Here is a 22,004-nt window from a genome sequence, read left to right on the forward strand (position 1 = left end):
GAAGACAAGGTAGCAGAAAAACACCCAAACCAAACAGCAAGAAGAAAAAAGAATTAAACAAAATGAGGATGGTTTAAGGGACGTCTGGGACAACGTTAAGTGTACTAACATTTGCATCAGAGGGGTGCCAAAAGAAGAGAGACAGCAAGGGATTTAAAACCTTTTTGAAGAAATAGCGACTAAAAACTTCCCTAATCTGGTAAAGGAAATAGACATACAAGCCCAGGAAGCACAAAGAGTCCCAAACAAAAATCCAAAGAGGCCCACACCAAGACACATCCTCATTAAAATGGCAAAGGTTAAAGATAAACAGAGAATCTTAAAAGTAGCAAGAGAAAAGCAGTTAGTTACCACAAGGGAGCTCAACAGAAACTTTTCAGACCAGAAGGAATTGGCAGGAAATATTCAAAGTGATGAAAAGTAAGGACCTACAACAAAGATTACTCTACCCAGCAAAGCTATCATTTAGACTTGAAGGAGAAATAAAGAGTTTCCCAGACAAGAAAAAGCTAAAGGAGTTCATTGTCACTAAATGTTAAAGGGATTTCTTTAAGTAGAAAAGATAAAAAATATGAATAAGAAAATATAGGAAAGGAAAACATTCTGACAAAGGCAAACACTTAGTAAAAGCAGTGGATCCACCGACTATAAAGCAAGTACAAAGGTTAAAAAGCAAATGTAGGAAGACCAGGTATAATTATAATAATAAATAATACACACAAACACACATGCACAAAAGAAGTAAAAAATAAGGACAAAACCATAAACGTGGAGTGGGAGAGTAAAAATTGCAGTGATTTTAGAACGTGTGAAACTTAAGTGAAAATCACCTTAAAACAGACTGCTATAAACATAGCTTGATATGTACGAAGCACATGGTAACCACAAACCAAATATCTATAAGAGATACACAAAAAATAATGAGAAAGGAATCCAAAAACAACACTATAGAAAGTTAACAAGAGAAGAGAGCAAGAGAATAAGAAAGGAACAGAGGAGAACTACAAAAACCATCAGAAAACAATAAAATTGGAATAACTACATACCTATGAGTAATTACTTTAAATGTTAATGGACTAAATGCTCCAATCAAAAGGCAGGGTGGCTGAATGGATTGAAAAATCAAGACTTGTACATATGCTGCCTACAAAAGACCCACTTCAGATCTAAAGATATACAAAGGCTGTAAGTAAAAAGATGGAAGAAAGTGTTTCATGCAAATAGGAATGAAAACAAACAAACAAAAAAACCAGGGTAGAAAGACTTTAAAACAAGGGCTGTAACAAGAGACAAAAAGGGCATTTCATAATGATAAAAGGATCAACCCAACAAGAGGATATAAGTCTTGTTAACATTTACACACTCAATGTAGGAGAACCTACATATATAAAGCAATTACTGACATACATTAAGGGACAGATCAACAGTAATACAGTCATAGCAGGGGACTTGAACACCACATTGACATCAATGGATAGATCATGCAGACAGAAAATCAACAACTATGCAGTGACCTTAAATGACACATTAGACCAGATGGACTTAATTGATAATTTTGGAGCTTCTCACCCAAAAGAAGCATAATATACATTCTTTTCAACTGCACATGGAACATTTTCCAGGACAGACCACATGTTAGACCACAAAACAAGACTCAATAAATTTAAGAAGATTGAAATCATATGAAGCATCTTCTCCAATCACAATGGTATGAGACTAGAAATCAGTTACAAGAAGAAAACTGAAAAACACATAAACACGTGGAGGCTAAATAACATGCTAGTAAACAATGAATGGTTTAACAATGAGATCAAGAAAGAAATGAAAAGATACCCTGAAAATACAATGACCCCCAAATCCCATGGGACCCAGTCAAAGTAGTTCTAAGAGGGAAATTTTTAGCAATGCAGGCTGAATTCAAGAAATAAGAAAAATCTAAAATAAACAATCTAACCTTACACCTAAAGGAACTAGAAAAAGGACAAAGGCCAAAGTGAGTAGAATGAAGGAAATAATAAAGATCAGAGTGGAAGTAAACAAAATAGAGTCTAAAAACACAATAGAAAAGATCAGTGAAACGAAGAACTGGTTCTTTTAAAAGATAAAATAAAACCGGTAGCCAGACTCATCAAGAAAGAAAGAGAGGGCCCAAATAAATAAAATCAGAAATGAAAGACAGTGACAACTGACACCACAGAAATGCAAAGGATTATCAGGAAATACTACAAGCAATTATATACATGGGAACACATAGGACAACCTGGAAGAAATGGATACGAGTAAATTCCTAGAATCATACATTCTTCCAAGGCTGATTCAAGAAGAAAGAGAAAATCTGAACAGATCAATAACTACCAACAAAATCAAATCAGTAGTTAAAAAATTCCCAACAAAGGAAAGCCTTGGACCAGATGGCTTCACAGGTGCATTTTCCCAGACGTTCAAAGAAGAATTAACATCTATCCTTTTCAAACTATTCCAAAATATTGAAGAGGAGGGAAGGCTCCCAAACTCATTTTATAAAGTCAGCATATCCTGATAACAAAACAAGACAGACACTAATATATGTATATGCCAATAACACTGATGAACAGAGATGCAAAAATCCTGAACAAAATAATAGCAAACTGAATTCAGCAATACATTAGAAAGATCATACACCATGATCAAGGGGGATTTATTCCTGGGATGCAAGGCTGGTTCAAATCTGCAAATCAACTACCATGATATACCACATAAACAAAATGAAGGATAAAAATCATATGATCATATCAATAGATGGAGAAAAAGCATTTGACAAAAACACAATATCCATTTATGATAAAAATCTCTAAGCTAAAAGATAAAAATCTCTAAGTGGGGATAGAGGGAGCATACCTCAACATAATAAAGGCCATATATGACAAACCAGAACTCACATCATACTCAGTGGGGAAAAGCTGAGAGCCTTTTCTGTAAGATCAGGAACAAGACAAGGATGTCTACTTTCACCACTTCTATTCAACACAGTACTGGAAGTCCTAGCCACAGCAATCAGATGAGAAATCAAAGGCATCCAATTTGGAAAGGAAGAAATAAAATTTGCAGATGACATGGCACTATATAGAGAGAACCTTAAAGAATTCACCAAAAAACTATTAGAACTAATAAATGAATTCAGCAAAGTAGCAGGATACAAAATTGATGTTCAGTAATCCATTGCATTTTTATACATCAATAATGATCTATCAGAAAGAGAAATGAGGAAAACAATACCATTTACAATTGCATCAAAAAGAATAAAACCCACAGGAATAATTTTAACCAAGGAGGTAAAAGACTTGTACTCATAAAACTACAAGACATTGAAGAAGATACACACAAATGGAAGCATATACTGTGCTCATGGATAGGATGAAGCAACATCATTAAAATGTCCAAACTATCCAAAGCAATCTACAGATTCAACGTAATCCCCATCAAAATAGCAAAGGCATTTTTCACAGAACTAGAAGAAATAATCAAAAAATTTATATGGAAGTATAAAGGACCCCGAATAGCCAAAGAAATCTTCAGAAAGAAAAACAAAATGAAACTAGACTGCTATCTGTCACCACATATCAAAATTAATTCAAAATAGATCAAAGACCTAAACAGAAGACCTGAAACAATAAACTGCATAGAAGAAAGCATAGGTACTAAACTTATGGACCTTGGGTTCAAAGAGGATTTTATGAATTTGACTTCAAAGGCAAGGGAAGTAAAAGCTAAAATAAATGAATGGGACTATATCAAACTCAAAAGCTTCTACACAACAAAAGGAAACATCAACAAAACAAAAAGACAACCAACCAAATGGGAGAAGATATTTGCAAGCAACGCCTCCAATAAGGGGCTAATGTCCAAAATATTTAAAGAACTCATACCGTGTTTCCCCGAAAATAAGACCTACCCGGACAATCAGCTCTAATGTATCTTTTGGAGCAAAAATTAATACAAGACCCGGTATGATATGATATGATATGATATGATATGATATGATATTAGACTTAGTCTTATATTATAGTAAAATAAGACCGGGTCTTATATTAACTTTTGCTCCAAAAGACGCATTAGAGCTGATTGTCCAGGTAGGTCTTATTTTCGGGGAAACACAGTACAACTCAACAACAAAAAAACAAACAATCCAATTAAAAAATGGGCAGAGAACATGAACAGACACTTCTCCCCAGAAGACATACAAACAGCCAACAGATATATGAAAAAATTCTCAACTTCACTAGCTATTAGGGAGATGCAAATTAAAACCACAATGAGATATCACCTCACCCCAGTCAGAATGGCTATCATCAACAAGACAAACAACAAGTGTTGGAAAGACTGTGGAGAAAAAGGAACCCTCACACACTGTTGGTGGGAATGTAAATGGTACAGCCATATGGAAAACAGTATGGAGGTTCCTCAAAAAATTAAGAATAGGATTACCATATGACCTAGCAATCCCTCTCCAGGGTATCTACCCCCCAAAACCTGAAAACATTTATTCGTGAGATATATGGACTCTGATGTTCACTGCAGCATTGTTCACGGTGGCCAAGACATGGAAACAACAAAAGTGTCCTTCGATAGATGAATGGATAAAGAAGATGTGGTGTATATACACAATGGAATATGACTCTGGCATAAAAAAAAAAGATGAAATACTGCCATTTGCAACAACATGGATGGATCTTGAGATTATTATGCTAAGCGAAATAAGTCAGACAGAATAAGTCAAGAACCACATGACTTCACTCATATGTGGGATATAGAACTGAAAGCAACAAAGGAACAAGACAAACAAATAAAGAAATAAAAATGCATAGATACAGACAACAATTTAATGGTTACCAAAGGGTATAGGGGGAGCGGGGAGGTAGAAGAGGGTAAAGAGGGTCAAATATATGGAGATGGAAAGAGAATTGACTCTGGATGGTGAGCACACAATTGTGATATGTAGATGATGTATTATAGAAATGCACACTTAAAACCTGTGTAATTTTACTAAACATTGTCACCCCAACAACTTTAATTGAAAAAAATAAAAGGCAAAAGAAAAACAAAGTTGTAGGTATCACGCTACCTGATTATTAAACTATACTGGAAGGCTATAGTACTCAAACAGCATGGTACTGGCATACAAACACACAGATCAATAGAACAGAATGGAGAGCTCAGAAATAAACCCACGCCTATATGGTCAATTAATCTATGACAAAGGAGGCAAGAATATACAATGGGGTAAAGACAGTCTCTTCAATAAATAGTGTTGGGAGACTGGACAGAGATATGCAAAAGAATGAAACTGAATCACGTTTTTTATACAAGAATAAACTCAAAATGGATTAAAGACTTCAATGTAAGACCCAAAACCATAAAACTATAAGAAAACATAGGCAGCAAACTCTTTGACATTACTGTTAGCAATATTTTTTTTGGATATGTCTCCTCAGGCAGGGGAAACAAACAAACAAACAAAAAATAAACAAATGGGACTACATCAAGCTAAAGAGTTTTTGCACAGTGAAAGAAACTATCAACAAAATGAAAAGAGAACCTACTGAATGGGAGAAGATACTCTCCAATGATACATCTGATAAGGGATTAATATCCAAAATATATAAGGAACTCATACAACTTAACACACAAAAATAAACAATCTGATTAAAAAATGTGCAGAGGTCCTTAGTAGACATTTCTCCAAAGAGAGACATACAGATGCCCAATAGACATATGAAAAGATGCTCAATATCACTAATCATCAGATAAATGCAAACTAAAACCACAATGAGATATTATCTCACACCTGTCAGAATGGCTATATCATCAATAAATCAAACAAGTGTTGGAGAGGATGTAACAAAAGGGAACCTTTTTGCACTGTTGGTGGGATTGTAAATGGCACAGCCATTACGGAAAACAGGATGGAGGTTCCTCAAAAAATTAAATATAGAACTACCTTATGACCCAGCATTCTATTTCTGGGTACTTATCCGAGGAAATCCAAAACACTAATATGAAAAGATATATGCACCCCTATGTTCACTGCAACATCATTTACAGTAGCCAAGATATGGAAACAAACTAGCATCCATCAACAGATGAATAAAAAAAATATGGGGTGTACCTACAATGGAATACTACTCAGTCATTAAAAAGAAGGAAATCTTGCCATTTGCAACAACATGGACAGTGCTTGAGGGCATTGTGCTAGGTGAAGTAAGTCAGACAGAGAAAAGACAAATACCCTATGATCTCATTTATATGTGGAGTCTGAGAAAAAAAATCCTGAAATTATAGATACAAAGAATAGATTGGTTGTCTCCAGAGACAGAGGATGGAGAAAATAGGCCTATGGGTGAAGGTGGTTAAAAGGTACAAACTTTCAGTTATAAGATAAATAAATCCTGGGATGTAACGCACAGCACGATTATAGCTAACAATACTGTGTTGTATATTTGAAAGTTGCAAAGAGAGTAAATCTTGAAAGTTCTTATCACAATATAAAAAATTTGTACCTATGTGTGTTTTGGATGTTAAGTAAACTTATTGTGGTGATGATTTTGGAATATATACATATATCAAATCATTGTTTTGGACACCTAAAACTAATATAATGTTATATGTCATTTATATCTCAATAAAAAAAGACAGATGGTGTGGGAAGCACATTTTTTTGAAATGACATAGAACCTAGGTTTCAATTATTGAATACTGCATGTCAACTGTAATTGAAAAAAAAAATAAAAAAACAAACAATAGAGATATGAACCATGGTCATGGATTAGAACCTTAACATCATAAAGATCTCAGTTCTCCAGGAATTAAACAAGAGAATCATGGCAATCCCAATAAAAATCCCAGTGGGATTTTTTTGGGGAAGGAGGTAGGAATGCTATTTCCATAGGAAACATTTTTTGGACAATTCAGTGAATGGTTGATAGATATGAGAATAATCCAATCAGAATTCCCAGAGTCAATTGGTCTGTGTCTTCTAATGGTAAAGAAGGTATCTCAGAATAAGGCTAGAAAGGATTCTGCCTTTGTATCAAAAGCTCTGCCATACTCAAACCGTCCCATAAACATACTACTCTACTGTCTTATTTAGTCTCTGAGCTGGAAACCCCATATTCCTTCAGTTACCATGCACTTAGTTTCTTATAACCCTAATAATGAAGAATTCTCAATGTCTCCCTACATTTTAACCCTAATTTGGGCTTTTCCCTTTTTCTCCCCCACCCCATTCTAGCTTGAAACAGAAAAATCTGTCACTGCAGGAACATACTGTCTTTATGCCTCCCCAGTAGCTCATAAATATTAACTTGAGTAAACAGATAAATGTTGTCAGTCATACACTTGGATGTTATAATTAAGTTGTACCTCATCTTGGTCAAGAAACCTAGTACCTCTAAGTCATTTCTTTATAGAAGCTGCCTTCCAAAACTTTAATCATTTTTGTACCTCTCCCCTGGATTTTGTCATGCTTCAATGACAGGTTTCCAAATCCCACAGCAAACTCGAACAAAAGTGAAAGCTCCATTCATTCATGGTTCTCAGACACTAAATCCATAGAGTGTCACGTTCATGGATACAGAACCTGGACAGGCTCCCCTTTCTGAATGGTTCAGGTTTTCTGCTTCCGTAAGTCAATGAACCCATGCTCACCAGTGCTACCTCCAAGCTTACATCCATCTGCTATGACACACTAGCTAAATCATTCTGAATCTTCATCTGGTTCTTTGAGTTACAGTCACCAACCACACTCGAAGACACGGGAACATTTAATGAGGTACTGCTCTCTGTTCCATCATCTAAAGAATTACTAAGAATGTAAACTAATACCAAACGGAAGTCAGACTTTAGACTGATAAAACAGGTCTGGGAAAACTTGGGTCCAAGAAAGACAAAAGGATTTCTCGCTCGCGTGAAAATGTCATTGTTTTCCCTTTCACCCTGCCTATCCTCTCAGTAGGAAATGATGCTATAGTAAGTCAAACCGAAGAAACAACTATGTGCAAGAAATAACTATATATCATACGGCATTAAATACTGGAAGGTAAAGCATAAGTCTTTAGATCATCTTGTCTCTAGTTACGAGATTAGTTAAGCTTTGGTCTTGAGTTACAGGGCTCATTAGTGCTACCGAAATTATTACTGTTTATAATAATTAGCCTAAATACCCAACCCACGTAAGGCTGGGCGGCGCAAGAGGCCCTCTGTGTGTCTGGCATGACTAAGGCTGGTTCTTTCACACCTTTATTCTGAAAATTGTTTCATGAGAAAAAAAACAAAACTTGTTTCTGCAAACTGAGTCAACCTGGCCTGGACACGTGCATTTTCATTTCAGTGGTACCTGGATGGCTGAGTAGTGGGTAGAACAGCTCTGGGTTTGATGAACTCTAAACCACACTGGATGCGTGACCTTAGGCAAGTGACCTGCCCTCCTTAATTTCTTGTAAAGACTAAGTGAGATAATGCACATACAACACCACTGTGTCTGGTGTTGTTTACTCAACGTTGAGTAAAAATTTAACACAAGTGAGCACATATATGCTTATGTACACGTACACACACACACACACACACACACACACACACACACACACACACAAAACCCCCCAGTAGAATTAGAGAGAAATCATTGAAACCCCCTCCCTGCCATTGCTCGGGAAAGTATTGGTTAAAGAAAAGAACCTCACTGTGCATTTCAACATTCCCCTGGGTTCCAAAGCTCTCCTTTAAAAGGAGCAATATGGGTCTAGGCAGTATTTTAAAACTATGTTTCTCGAGCTGGGTTTGCAGACATGCCTTTGGGGCTGCTATGGATGAGGGTGGGAATGGGATTAAGAGATTACGTGGGTTCTGGGGCCCCCACTCTGCACACCTCAAGCTGGGGCAGCTCCGATTTGACCTGTCTCATGCATTTAGGTTCTTGTCAGATTGCACCACAAAGAGGTTCCCAGTGCCTTTGTTTCTTTAAAGAAAATCCCCTGGTCTAGGGCAAGGTCTCAGCAATCCAGGCTGCTCTATTTCACAGCTTGTGGGATCTGAGCCTGTGGGGCTGTTACCTGCAACCAGGCAAATATGACAATGAGGAGAAGAGGAGGTGGGTGCCCCAGTGACAATTCCACAGAGAATCTCAGAGGCATCAGGACAAAAATGCCCCAGTGACAATTCCACAGATAGAATCTCAGAGGCATCAGGAAAAGGAGCTCCAAGTGCTCGGGGACGTTGAGGAGGTTCCTGCCACCTCCACAAATGCCCTCTGGGCACCCCCTGAATGGCATGGTTGACATCCTAAAAGGGGGGCCAGCAAGTCAGCCAGAAATCATGAGGCAGAGATTCACTGTTAATCCCCTCAGGTGACAGAGTGACTCCAGGAAGAAACCCAATCAGGAAAGAGCCTCAGGGGCTCACGTCAACGGGAATCTTACAAACTAAAGGTTCGTGAGCATATCAAAAAGGATTCCAGACACAGAAATAACTTCAACTCAGCTCCTAGACTTGGCGAACAGAAGCTGTTGCTATGGTCTCTCCTTTTCCAGTTATTTGAACACATACGAGCGTCTGCAAGACCACTCCAAGGTTACAAGTTTAGCCCTCCAGAAATTAAAAAGATGTAAACCTGCTATCTTTGAGAGGGACAGTGAAGGACAGGAAAGAAACCTGGATTTCCATCACCTGTCTGCTATTAAATGGTGTAACACCTTGACTTACTAACCTCTAGGAGTCATCTAGAAATGACCAATTAACCAGTCTCCAGAATTCCTCCCAACTTGAAAAATCTATTACTGAAGACACTACTTCTTTAGATGGCTCCCTCTTGCCTCTAACAGTCATCTTTGCAGTTTCTACCAAAGGAATCGCTCACACAGTGTTATTTTCCTTGTTTTCTTTGCCATCCAGCCTCTAGAAAAGACAAGTGTCCTGCCAGCTCTGGTCCTTCTCCCAGTTACTGAGACAGTTAGCCTCAAATTGTAAGGGCACGTCTAACGAGCAACCAGCGCCGAAACAATTTCCTTTGTCATCTTATCAACCGACCAAAGCAAATACTTGTAAGCTTGAATGCTAAGTAAGCGTTTGATCCGAGCTGTCTTGGGGATGAATGATGTAAGAAGGTACATGGGACCTTTGCACTGGGGTCAGAAGAGTGAGATTTCAAAATCTGTGCCTTGAACAAACTGTAGCCAAGTTATGCACCATGAATGGCGCAGGAAGCAAAAGGAAAACAGAGGCGACTTGCATATTTCTGAAAGATATTAGTAATACATAAATACTCTGTTGTTGTTAACCAAAGTTGAGAGCAGTACCCAAGCCTATAGGAAAGAATGCGCTAAATATGCTTTGGCAAATATACACTGGCCTTGTGGCCTCCTGAGGCAGAAGTCGACAATCTAGTAGTTTAGAGTCAGCAGGTCTGGGCTTGAGTGCCAGCTCCGCGATTTACTACCTGCAAGGACTTGGCCATGTTACACGACCTACGACTCAGTTTCCTCCCCTATAAGAGGGGAATGAAAACAGGACGTCTTCAGAAGTTGGGAGAATTAGATGAGACAATGCTTCCAAGATGCTTAGAACAGAGCTCAGAACATAGTGCTACCCGACTATTTGTAGTTATTTGTATTAAATAGTGTTCCAGGCCTATACATTCAGGAAACAGGGGAGGAGAAGGGGAAGGAAGTGGGTTTTTACAGAACTCCTGACAGGAGCTTCCCCCATGTTCTACTTCATTTAATCTTCACAAACACAGTGTCCCCGTTTTCACAGAAGAAGCCACTGGCACGTAGGGAGGCAGAGCTGGGATTCCAGCACAGCTCTGTGTGGACTGTTTGGTCCCTAGGATGGAACCACGATGAGGGGAGGAACTTTCTGTCTCGGTCACTGCTGGGTCACCCCCATAAAAATGGTGTAGTGAACTGTCATACCTGCCTTTCCAGCCAGACCCCCTCCACAGTACTGCATGGATTAACATGCAGGCAGAAGGGAGGAGGGGGAGGAGCCGGAGATTCTTCTGACGTGCCAGTGACTAGTCTCTGGAGCACCTTTGTGTGCAGGTGGGGTGGGGGAGACAGGTGACCGGACGGGGCCCCGGCCTCAGAGAGCCTTCGTCTGGACATGAAAAGCTGCTGCCAGGAGGAGGCAGGAGACAAGCCATGTGAAGGAGGCAGAGGCAGCAGCTGCCACAGGGAGGGTCCGCAGCCCGGGCCAGTAGATAATTAACCTGGACAGCTCATGGTCACCCGTCTGGCCTGCGCAAGGGAGCTGCTCCCTGCATTTCTCTGCCAAGAGACTCAGTGGCAGATTCGTTCTCTCATAAACCTTCCAGGCCACTTGTCACTCAGGAGCTACCTATTTGAATGACACTAGATTGAAAATACAATCTTTTGTTTTTGGCTATTATTGTCATGTTTCTCTCCGAATCCACACGATTTTATAGAAGCAGACCACCAAGCATCTGGCCGGAGGGAGAAGAAAAAGATCTGACCTCATAGAAGATAAGTCCTCCAAAACACAGCCAGGAGAGTTTGGGAGATGTGCTCAAGGTCAGAAAGTCATTTTCAGTGGGGATCTGAGAATCTTTGTAGTGAACTCCCCGATGATGTGGCCAGTATTGGTGGAATACGTGGAAAACCTGTTCTGCCACTTCTGGAGAAACTCCCCCCTCCCTTTCTCATTTTCCACCCAGCTGGGGAACTCCAGACTCCCCCCAGTGGGCAGCCAGCTCCCTGGGCAGGATGTGGGGGACACGGGCACACACAGCAGCTCCCCTCCCGCCAGCAAGCACATGGAAGGATATCCTCACTCAGGAGAATTTGCTCCAATCTTTCAAAAGACCCTGGACAACTCAGCACCGGATATGAGAGCGCATCCTACGAAAAGCATGTCCTCAGGAACTGTGGCTCAGCTGTTTTCACACAGATGGAACACTGATGACCATTGGTCTCCGAAGACAGGAGAGGTGCTTTCCTCTCTGAGAGGAGGTGAAATTCAAAACAAACAGCATCCCAAAGAAGAAAGAAATCTGTTGCCCTAAAAGTAGGGACAATCTGTCTGTAAAGGCCTTCAAGAAAGAAGAAAAAAAAAAAAAAAAAGAAGGCATGTTCCCGGCAGGTCTGTAAAAGCTGTCAGGAAAAGTTCTGGCAGACACCCCAGGAGTAAATACAGGGGAAGGTTTTGAACTCTTCTTTATGATGAAGACATATTTATTTGCCTTACAGATCCTCAATTATGAATTCCTTACTTAAAAGACAGATGTCCTACGAGACCATGGGAAATAGGGCCACACTGCAGATTGCAGGATGAACACGTGGTCCCTGCAGACCGTCTCAGAGGATTCATTGTGATTTTTAACATGAAAAATGCATGCTCGGAAAACTTTTCACCAGGGTCAGAAATTGTAAATATAAAACAGTTCACTTAAAAGAGTAGAAATGGAAGCTCTTTGAGACGCAGACACCTTTTAGTGATAGCCTGGAGTGTCTGGCCAGGAGCCATGGCTCCGTGGCACTTTTGCCACATGATGGAGAACATAATGAGAGAAGGGGGTGGAGGGAGTGGGAGGGAAGGAGAGGGGAGAGAGAGAGGAAACTGAATAATTGATTATAAAAATTAGCAGCAGCATTTTGTAAAACACCTACTTGAAACTACGCTTTATGAGTAACTCGTACAGTTTCCATTTCTTATACTGTGAAATGAGGGGGCTTATCTTTCTGGCTCCAAGATTCTGTTATTCTATTGCAATAGTGAGAGGGCTGGCCTGAATGGGAACAAAGCAATGCCTATGAGAGCTGATAGCGATATTTCTTTTTCAGGGTCTAAAATTTCATCACTGGAAAATCATTCGTTTAGATTACACGTTGCCATTCTGTCCTGGCTCTCCTTGGTAGGTAAATATTCCTTTACTAGGAATCACCTGAGGGCATAAATGTATCAGTATAAATGACTTGATTGGGTTTTATTTCCCCAATATGAGAGCAGAAAGGGACAAACATTCTATTGTCTCAGTTTTGACTCAGGCCCGTCCTGCTGAAACAAGTGCAGGATATCCACCCCACAGAAAGAGATTCCTCAGCCCTCCCTGGCTACACAGTCCAGTGCAAACTCACCCTGGCAGAAGCCGAGTCCTGGGCGGTGCCTGCAGGGCTAGACCCGTCTGCAGAGCCCCGAGGTGAGGACCAAAATTAAAGCCCCTGGCATCCTGCTTGTCATGAGACCTAAAAGGTGAGGGACAGACAGCTGATCACAGAGAATGTTAAAAGGCTGGACAGAGATATAAGAAGGAGATAAAGGGAGAATAAAAAAGAAAGGATGACAATAAAGAGAAAAATGAAAAAAACCAAAACACTGTGATTTATACCCGCGTAAGGCAGTGTATTTTGAAAGGCACTGTGTTTTGAGTTGAACGGAGCCAGGACCATAAAGCTGGCAGATGCCTATCAGATCCCTTTCTGTATGGGGCGATCAGATAGCTGGCATCCTCATTGTTACATTAGTTATTAATAAACTTCCTAACAATGGGAGGAAGTGTTAGTATTCAGAGAATGAGAATGTGTGAAGCATTGAGCAATGCACGCGGACGGATCCCAGGCAAAGTAAGGCCCCACAATTAGCACAACACATCTTCTCCAGAGTACAAGGTATCAGCGCTGGGACATAATAGCAGACTGCAGGGTGTGTGTGTGTGTGTGTGTGTGTGTGTGTGTGTGTGTGTATTACTTTTTTAAAAAACCAAATTGCCACCACATTCTTCACAATCCTGTTGATCACAGTGAAGATGACTCAACTGCCATCGCGTTCCTATTTATAGCCACAACATGTCGTTTTGTTTTGTAGAGAATGGGTGGCTTATGCCCCTCCATTTCCATTCAAGGAGGTGACTGATCAGTCCTTTTGTTCCATTTTTTTTTAAAGAAAGAATGCACAGTCACATTTTTTGTTTGGGTGGTTAATGCAATAAGCCACATGGGCCTGCAGAACAGTGGGTATTTCCTAAGCGAGTCTGCGCCACTTTCTTGAAATAGGCTGACTTCCCTTTGCTCTTACACGCCTACTGAAATCAGCATTGTTTTGGGGACAGCAGATTCCCCGAAATCATGCTGAGGACAAGCCTACACACTCTCCCACCCTCAGAGGAACTGTGAAAAGGCCATGTGTGCTCAGCTACTGGACAAATCAGTTGTTTCCTTGTGTTTTTGTTTTGTTATTCTGTGTGTTTTTCCTCTATAATCCTTTCTGAGATTTCAAGAAATGGGGCTAGGGAAGAGAGGAATAAACCCTTCCAAGCTCCCACAAAAAAAGATTTTGTATTTTTTTTTTTTTCCTGACACTCTGAAAACATCAAAACCAAATGGTTCAAATTCATAGTTGTCCTCTCCAGGGGCAGCGGCAAGACTGCCCCCTCTTGCCTCCAGCAGTGGTCAGTCAGCAGGTTTGTGGAGCACCCAGACCTCTGGAGCTGCTGAGACCAAGCCCCGCCAGGCCTGTGGAGAGCAGAGGTAGGGTGCTGCCTGCCTGGCCTGGGGGGCTGCCTCAGCATCCCCCCTTCCAGGGATTCTGGGAAGGCCAGCCAGTCTCTCAGCAGATGTGTTCGGAGGACAAGGGTCCTCACGTCCTTTTAAAGCCTGGCCACTAGAGCCCTTTCACAAATGGATTCAGGATGTGGGTTCCACAACCTTGCTAGGGTCTGAATCCCATCCAATGCTGCATGAGAAGGTAAGGAGTTGATCCCTTTTATTCTGAGGACCTTGCAGCTCGAGCTCAGAGGCTCACTGCCTCTAAGGGTACCTCCTAGGAGACAGGACTCCAGGTCTCACGTGGGGGAGCCCTATGTATCACCACCAAAGAATTCGGGGGTTCTGGCTACAAGCCCTAATACATCATTTCAACTACATGGACCTTTTCTATTTGAAATATTAGCCATTGGCTCAGGGTATGAGTAACTGAACTCCTGGCTTCTTTAACAGTTAACAATGATGTTTCTCATTTTTTAGTATCTGAGACCTCAGATACCATATACTGGAATTCAGTAATTTTAAAGGTAATTATATGCCCTTAGTTAAATAGGAAAATCACCTTCAAAGTTACAAATAGCTTGGAAATGTCTTATCTTTGTGTTCCATCAATAAACAATATGCAAACTCCGTAAGGAGAGGGGCTATAACTTTTTGAAAGCCACGTATAGTCCCTGGCAAAGTTTGGGAGCTAGAAAAACTGCTTATATCACAGAAATATTACAGTGTTACATGGCTCAGTTACACAATTTGGATATAGATAAGGGTGAAGGATGAATGACAGATAAGGATGGATATGAGTTGCAGTAGGAGACTGACTGACAAGATTTAACCTTTAAACGTCTGAAACTGGTATGACAGAAGCGATACAATACAATCTGAGGTAAAATGTTGCGGGCAGATATGAGAGTTCTTGGGAGGCCCAAGATACTACACACTCTGGGAACATAGAAAGTTGTTAAAATCACGCACCTGCAGGCTTATTACTAGTATTCTTCAAAATTTAACTTCAAAAATCGTGTATCATTGACATTAGTCTTGCAAATAAGTTTTTGAATTTGACAACGAAAGCAAAGGCAGCAAACGTAAAAATCAACAAGAGGGACTACATCAAACTAAAAAGCTTCTCTGCACAGTGAAAGAAACCACTGACACAAAGAAAAGGCAACTTACTGAATGGGAGAAAAACATCTGATAATGTGACCTAACCTACACATGCAGCCTAGCAGGTAACCTAGCGCAGATTAACCTTTGTTTAGAGTTTATAACTTTGCCTCCATTAACCTGTAGATCACTCTACAATTTGTAAGGTCTGTGTAATTCTATCTTATAATTTGCTGTAAGTTTCATAGGAAGACCAAGACTTAGTCAGATGTTTACCCATATCTACGTAATCCCTGACGTGGATGATTGCTAGAACTGTTTTTCAGGAACAAGCCCAGGATGTTTTGCCAGACCGGGGGGTGAACCAGCTGAAACTGTCTGAGATGGGCTGCAGCAGCCTGAAGGACCCTCCAGTAACCTCCTTGTGGACTTTCCTCCTTATACCCTCATTAGAATACTAAAATCTCTATCCGAGGCAGAAATTTTCTACCATGTTTGAGCATGCAATGTACTGACTGCCCGGGCCCCGGAATGTCCCCACCTATCCATGCAATGACAAAGTCTAGCTTGATGTTTATGCACGACTTCCCGTAATAAAGATGGATTAGATGCTTTGTTCAGAGACACACGACTCTGGGATGTGATCCCTACTGCGTCCTTGCTGGTTGGCTTGCAATAAAGTTTCTTCCAATAAAAGCATCTCTGAGTGGCCTTTTGGTGGCAACACTGAGCATTCAGACCCAGTTCAGTCTGGTCACTATCCGGGGTTACCATCCAAAATATGCAAAGGATTCATACAATTCAATAACAGAAAAACAAACAATCTCATTTAAAAATGGGCAGAGGACCTGAGCAGACATTTCTCCAAAGAAGATATACAGAGGGCCAATAGACATGTAAAAAGATGCTCAATGTCACTAGTCCTCAGGGAAATGCAAATTAAAATCATAATGAGATACCACGAGAGTGGCTAAAATCAGGGCTCTCCCGGAGGAGCAATGCCCTCTCAGTCTGTGGGAGCACATGACTAAAAGGCGTTGTCAACAAGCAGGTAGGCAAGAGGACACAAAAAGACAAAATGAACAGGGTGGGAGCCTAGCCTAGATTTTTGCATTGTGGGCCATGGGAAACCGGTGCCTTTCAGGTGGAGCTGCCAAAGGCTGCCTCAAGTGAAGGTGTGTCCTCCTGGCACAAGAAAAGACAAGGAAAGTGATCAGCCAGCCCCAGAAGGAGTGGTGACCAGATCCACAGGTCCTAGAAATTCCCTTTGTTGACTGATGGAAGTTTCCTGTTTTACCGTCTCTCCCTCTCTCCATTGTCTCATTGTCTTTCTTGAGTCAGAGGAGGGAGGCCTCCCCACAGAGCCTCAGCCCCACATTCAAGAACCATTCTTCAGGCTCTAGTTGCAGGGCTGGGCAGAGCTGGACGTGGGTCCTGGCCTGGTCACAGGGCATGGCTCGTACCTCCCAGCCGTCTCCTCTGCCTATCTTTCCTCTTGCTCAGTGGTGCAGCAGAGTGGAGGCAGGGAAACGGCTGAGGGAGTCCGTGTCCACAAATGGAGCCACTGAAAGTGGGGGGAGTCTTAGCTGCCAAACAGCTTAGCTTGGGACTCCTATCCCGAAGTTACCAAACATGTGAAATTTGCTTTACTATATCTTAGGTTAAAGATGCTCCTATCAGGGGTAGGAGTGGATTCAGCAGGAAGGTTTCCTTCTGTCTTCTAGCCCACCAGACTGAATTAATGTCCCGCTGATGGCAGTAACGGAGAGCGACTGCTTTCCAAAAGATGCCTGGATCTCATTTCTGATGGTTGAGTGATACCAGTTCCATGTCTGGAAGTCTGAGGCTCTTGTTCACCACCTCATCTGTACCTGCTGTTAGGTTACCTGCTGTTAGGTACCCCAGAGGTTGTCAGAGACAGGGGCCGAGCAGATGGTCCAGGGCACAGGTGTAGAAGTGGGAATACCTGGGTCCCATGATCCTGAGCACAGCTACCTCAGGCTTTTCTCTCTTCTGCAGGAAGGAGAGTGACTCTCCAAGTGTGGCCCCCAGGTCAGCAGTACATCATCAATTGGGGCCTGTTAGAACTTGTTAGAAATGCAAATTCTCAGGCTCACCCCCTAGACTTACAGAATCAAGCACTTGTGTTTGAACATGCCTTCTAAGTGGTTCTCATGCACTAGGAGGTTGGAGAGCCTGAGCTCGATGATCCATGACATGTTCCGAAAGGACCCAGATTTCCATATGGATATGTAACCACAGCCAGAACGCACCCCCTCCCCGAGACTGAAGGATGAGTCGGGCCCATCTGTGGTTGGATAAGAAGGGCAGTGGGCGGGGAAATCAGTCCAGGCTGGAACCTGAGACTCTGGGTCTTAGCAGGGGTGAGGAGTGTCTAGAGGCAAAGCCAGGGGTGGGCTCTGGCCCACCCTTTGCTGTTCAGCAGGAGATTGGGAGTGGCTAGAACTCAGGCAGGGGCCCAGGCTCTGAATGGCATTCTCTTTGATAAAAGAAGACAGCATTCTCTCCGTTTCCCCTGAAAACCTCCAAGACTCAGAAATAATGATCATTTGGCCCACAGCACTGATGAAAACATTCTGAAGAATCTGAGGCAGGGAGGGGTTTACAGTGGACCCTACGGTGACCTGGCAGAGGCAGACTCAGGTTTTGTGGGGCCTGAAGCTTATGTAATTTTGGTGGCTCTATTTAAGAAAAAGAATGCAAAATGTATTACGTTCGCAGATTTGACGAGGACACATGGCCATGGGGGCTTCAGAAAAGCCTGTGCAATGAGGGGTCCTGAGCTGACTCATCAGCCCCACAGTAAGTCGGCACCCCAGTCCTGGAAGGGCACACACGCTCTTTCCCATTCTTTAGATCCACACTTTTTCCTCACGCTGACTACAACTCCACCAGCCCAGAAGCCAACTAGACAGCGTTCAGCTTCTCCTCTCCTACCTCTGCTCCTTTCTTATTTCATTTTATTGTTGTGTGCAGCTGCTAGACATAGTTATAGAAATGACTCTGCAAGATGACGTAGGGCAAAGACTTCTCGCTGCACTTTCATGGCTCAGAGGCAAGTGCACACTGTCCCCAAGAACAAGCAGGCTTTAACCACGTGGCCTGGGGAGTGACCTACAAAAGTATCAGTGATACTTTTGCTAACATTTCCAAACAATGACGGCCTCCCTCTCTCTCCTTGCCCTCCTCAGACTTGCTCCTCTTCCTGTCACGTCAGCCCGTAGGGTCCCTTCTCCTGAAGTCAGGCCGATCGGAAACCTCGAGGTTTCTGTCCCTCCCAACATCTAATGACAAAATGACTGGCCCAGGGCCCGCAGAAACAGATGCAGAATCACAGCCTAGGACCCTCAGTTTCAAAAGGCGCTTCATGGCTCTACCATACTCTGTAACAGCAAGTCTCTCCTTTCCCAACAATCTAGAGGAGCCTGAACATTTTCAATTCCTAAGCAGTTCATGCAGGAACAGAACGTAGTGTCGCACAGTGCCACGACCCTGGCCTTCAGCCCCGCCTCAGGACTACTCTCCTTTAACTGCACGCACCAGTGAACCCCACCTGCCCTCCTTGTAGCTGACACTTCTGACAGTCAGCTGTCAGCATTCAGGAGGCTCCGGGAGGGTTCTCAAAGACATGTACATGACCAACAATCCCTCCCACACTCAGCAGTTCCACTGCTTCTTTTTTTTCACCCCCAACCCCCACCCTTGGATACTTTGGGCACTTTTCTCAGATTCCCATGTGGCCCGAAATCTCAGTCTCAAAACCAGAGCCAGCTCCTGGTGAGCCTGCCAAGCTGCCTCCTCAGCGGCTGCCCTGCCCCCGCCCTCACAGGCGCCACCCTCAGAGGGAAGCCACGCTTTGCAGGAACTTCCTCTGCGTTCTCAGGAAGGCAGCTCCCAAAGCCCCAAGCCCAGGCCTCTCTTACCTGATGACAGGAGACTCCCACTGCTGCCGCTGATGATCTTCCCTTTGCTCCCCATGTTGGCCAGCTTCGAGGTCTTCAGCGTTCCCGTCTCAGTCAGGTCAATGGCGATCTCGCTCAGACTTCGTGCGGCATGGATTTTAGACTAGAGTGAAACAGGCAACCAGGTCATAAAGGGGCATTTACCCCTGGGAGACAACAGCAATTACTTGCCCGCTGGTAGTCCTGAAATTCAGCAAACGGAATCACCTCCTGACCTGCAGCATTTGTGTGTGTGTGTCCCTCGGATCCATCATGAATCGCTGGAGCTCTCTGCAGGAGCAGGTAAGGCTCGAGTGCGGACGTAAATGATGGCTTTTCCAAGCCTGTTACTCTACAGGCTGGACTGACTGTACAGTGCTTACGGGCAGGGACTTTGGAGTCAAACAGACCTTTCCCCCACCTCTCCGTCCTCTCCTCTCCACCTGGTCCATGGCTCTCAATAAACAGTAGTGATTATAACTATTTTGTATTTAAAGAAGGAGGGAAATTTTTTTTTCAGCTTTGTGAATGACGTAACAGCTATCTGAAACAAATTCTTGATATTCCACTACACTCTAAGGTGATCTAAACCTCTTCCATTGTCAGCCATGTGGCCATGGGAAGTTTAGAGGACAGGGAAGTGACAGCACTGAGATTCTGTAAGCACAGTGTGTGCAGGTGTAGAAGTCTCTGGAACAGCTGCTCATTGGGATATTCGAGTCCCACCCAAATGCCCGACACCATGCTTTGCTTCTATTCTGACACCTAAATGTACCCACCAAAGTCTTCAGATTCTGCTTAACAGTCCACTCCATTCACTCCACATTATTAATGGGCCCAATTTGGCTAATAGTAACAGCTCACGAGAATAATCAGAAGAGGACTCTGCATTCACAATTATTCCTGAAAGTTACTGTTCGTAGGAAAGCCGCCGGCTGCAGTCATTGCCTTTGGTGAATGAAGTGGGTTAGCATTTCCTGCACGTGAATTTGACGTTTGTGTTTTTTCCTTCTTCAGGAAATCAATTTTTGTGAAAGTGCTTAAGGCAATGGGCTTTCTGGAAACTACACCACAGACTTTATGGAAACAACTATGAATGCTGGTGTAACCCATACATTTGCTCGTCTTTCCACGGGCGGTAGCAGGCACATGGATGGAACTGGGTAAGGTTTTCAGTCACTTCGTGTGTGTTCACACCTGGCCTGGATGAGACGAAGTTGTTCCCCGACACAGGAGAAGTCGGCAGAGGGTGGGTAGATGATGAAGCCACGGAGGGGAAAGCGTACCCCTGCCCTGTCTCTCACATTTACATTCTGGGCCCAGGTGCCCTCAGCCGTCCAGCAAAGGCTGCCTGAACCCTTTTGGCTTTGCTCTTCCTGTGGCTTCCATGTTGATGCTGACAGTGGTGAAAGACAACGACGTCCAACCTCAGAGCACTTTCCTCATGTTAACAAGATGAAAGACAAAGGAAATGCTGAGACTTTTTGTTTGGTTTGTTCACCAGGCACGAACGAACTGCCTTCCTCCACACTCTCAATTCCACCAATCCTTCCGGGACTGACTTTCTCCTTCTGACCTCAGCTTTTATCCCTGCATTCAGAACCAGGCCACCTTCCTCAGCTGAGGGCTTCCTTGTTCATAAAATAAGCCGGCTGCCAGGCCCGGGCAGGGTTCTGACTGGCAGCAAAAGCAGGAAGGGCCTTTCATTTCATCTGACGTACCATATCAACAGCACCCATCCGCCTGAGCTTTCTCCTCCAGGCAAGCACAGAAAGCACAATCCGTAACTTCCTTTCAGCGTTATTTTTACCGAGGCCCACGCTTTAACAGAAAGGAGCCCTCGCTTGCAGTTACGAAGACATAGACCAGTTCAGCCTGGTGGTGAAGGCCCCAGGCTCTGAAGTCAGAAAGATCTGGATAGGAATCCTGACTCTTCCCAATTGAGTACTGTTTGACCTGGATCCTGACCCTCAGATCCCTGTTTGTAAAGTGGGGATCTTAAAACCCACAGCACAGAGTTGTGATAAGGACTAAATTAGGTAACACACGTAAAGGCCTTTGGGATAGGAACAAGAATCAAATATAAGTCAGGGTCTGGCAGTAATTTGCTAAATGAGGTTAGGTTGATGACACAACTTGATATTTTGGGGATCTCATTAATCACATGAAGGCCTGTCCCCACCCCGTCTCCACTTTTGCCACACATCAAGCTCAGAGGCAGAAAACAAAACATGGAAAAGGACCAACAAACACCCTACCCAAGGGAGACTAGATTCTTAGAGGTTTTAGGAACTGCCAGCTTCTCTAGAATGGAAATATCACAATGACCGAATGGATCCCACGAGGAGAGCACGCTAAGAGGAAATGAGTACAGATGGGGAGATGGTCTCCTTGCAAAGTCAAGGTTTTG

The 22,004-nt window shown here is 42.8% G+C and overlaps 1 protein-coding gene across 11 annotated transcripts in view; it reads right to left on the minus strand.

Moving 5' to 3' along the window:
* The window catches only part of FRMD4A (FERM domain containing 4A), a 565,607-nt gene that overhangs the window by 36,292 nt on the left and 507,311 nt on the right, over positions 1 to 22,004 (minus strand). For all 11 annotated transcript variants that reach the window (XM_019738286.3, XM_019738288.3, XM_074324782.2 and 8 more), the window contains one exon: positions 19,577 to 19,718. In XM_019738286.3, coding sequence (XP_019593845.1) covers positions 19,577 to 19,718 — 142 coding nt within the window. The remainder of the gene's footprint in view (positions 1 to 19,576; positions 19,719 to 22,004) is intronic.

Source organism: Rhinolophus sinicus, chromosome 1 (genome assembly GCF_057876585.1).
Source record: "Rhinolophus sinicus isolate RSI-liver-muscle chromosome 1, RSI-T2T, whole genome shotgun sequence".
Taxonomy (NCBI): domain Eukaryota; kingdom Metazoa; phylum Chordata; class Mammalia; order Chiroptera; family Rhinolophidae; genus Rhinolophus; species Rhinolophus sinicus.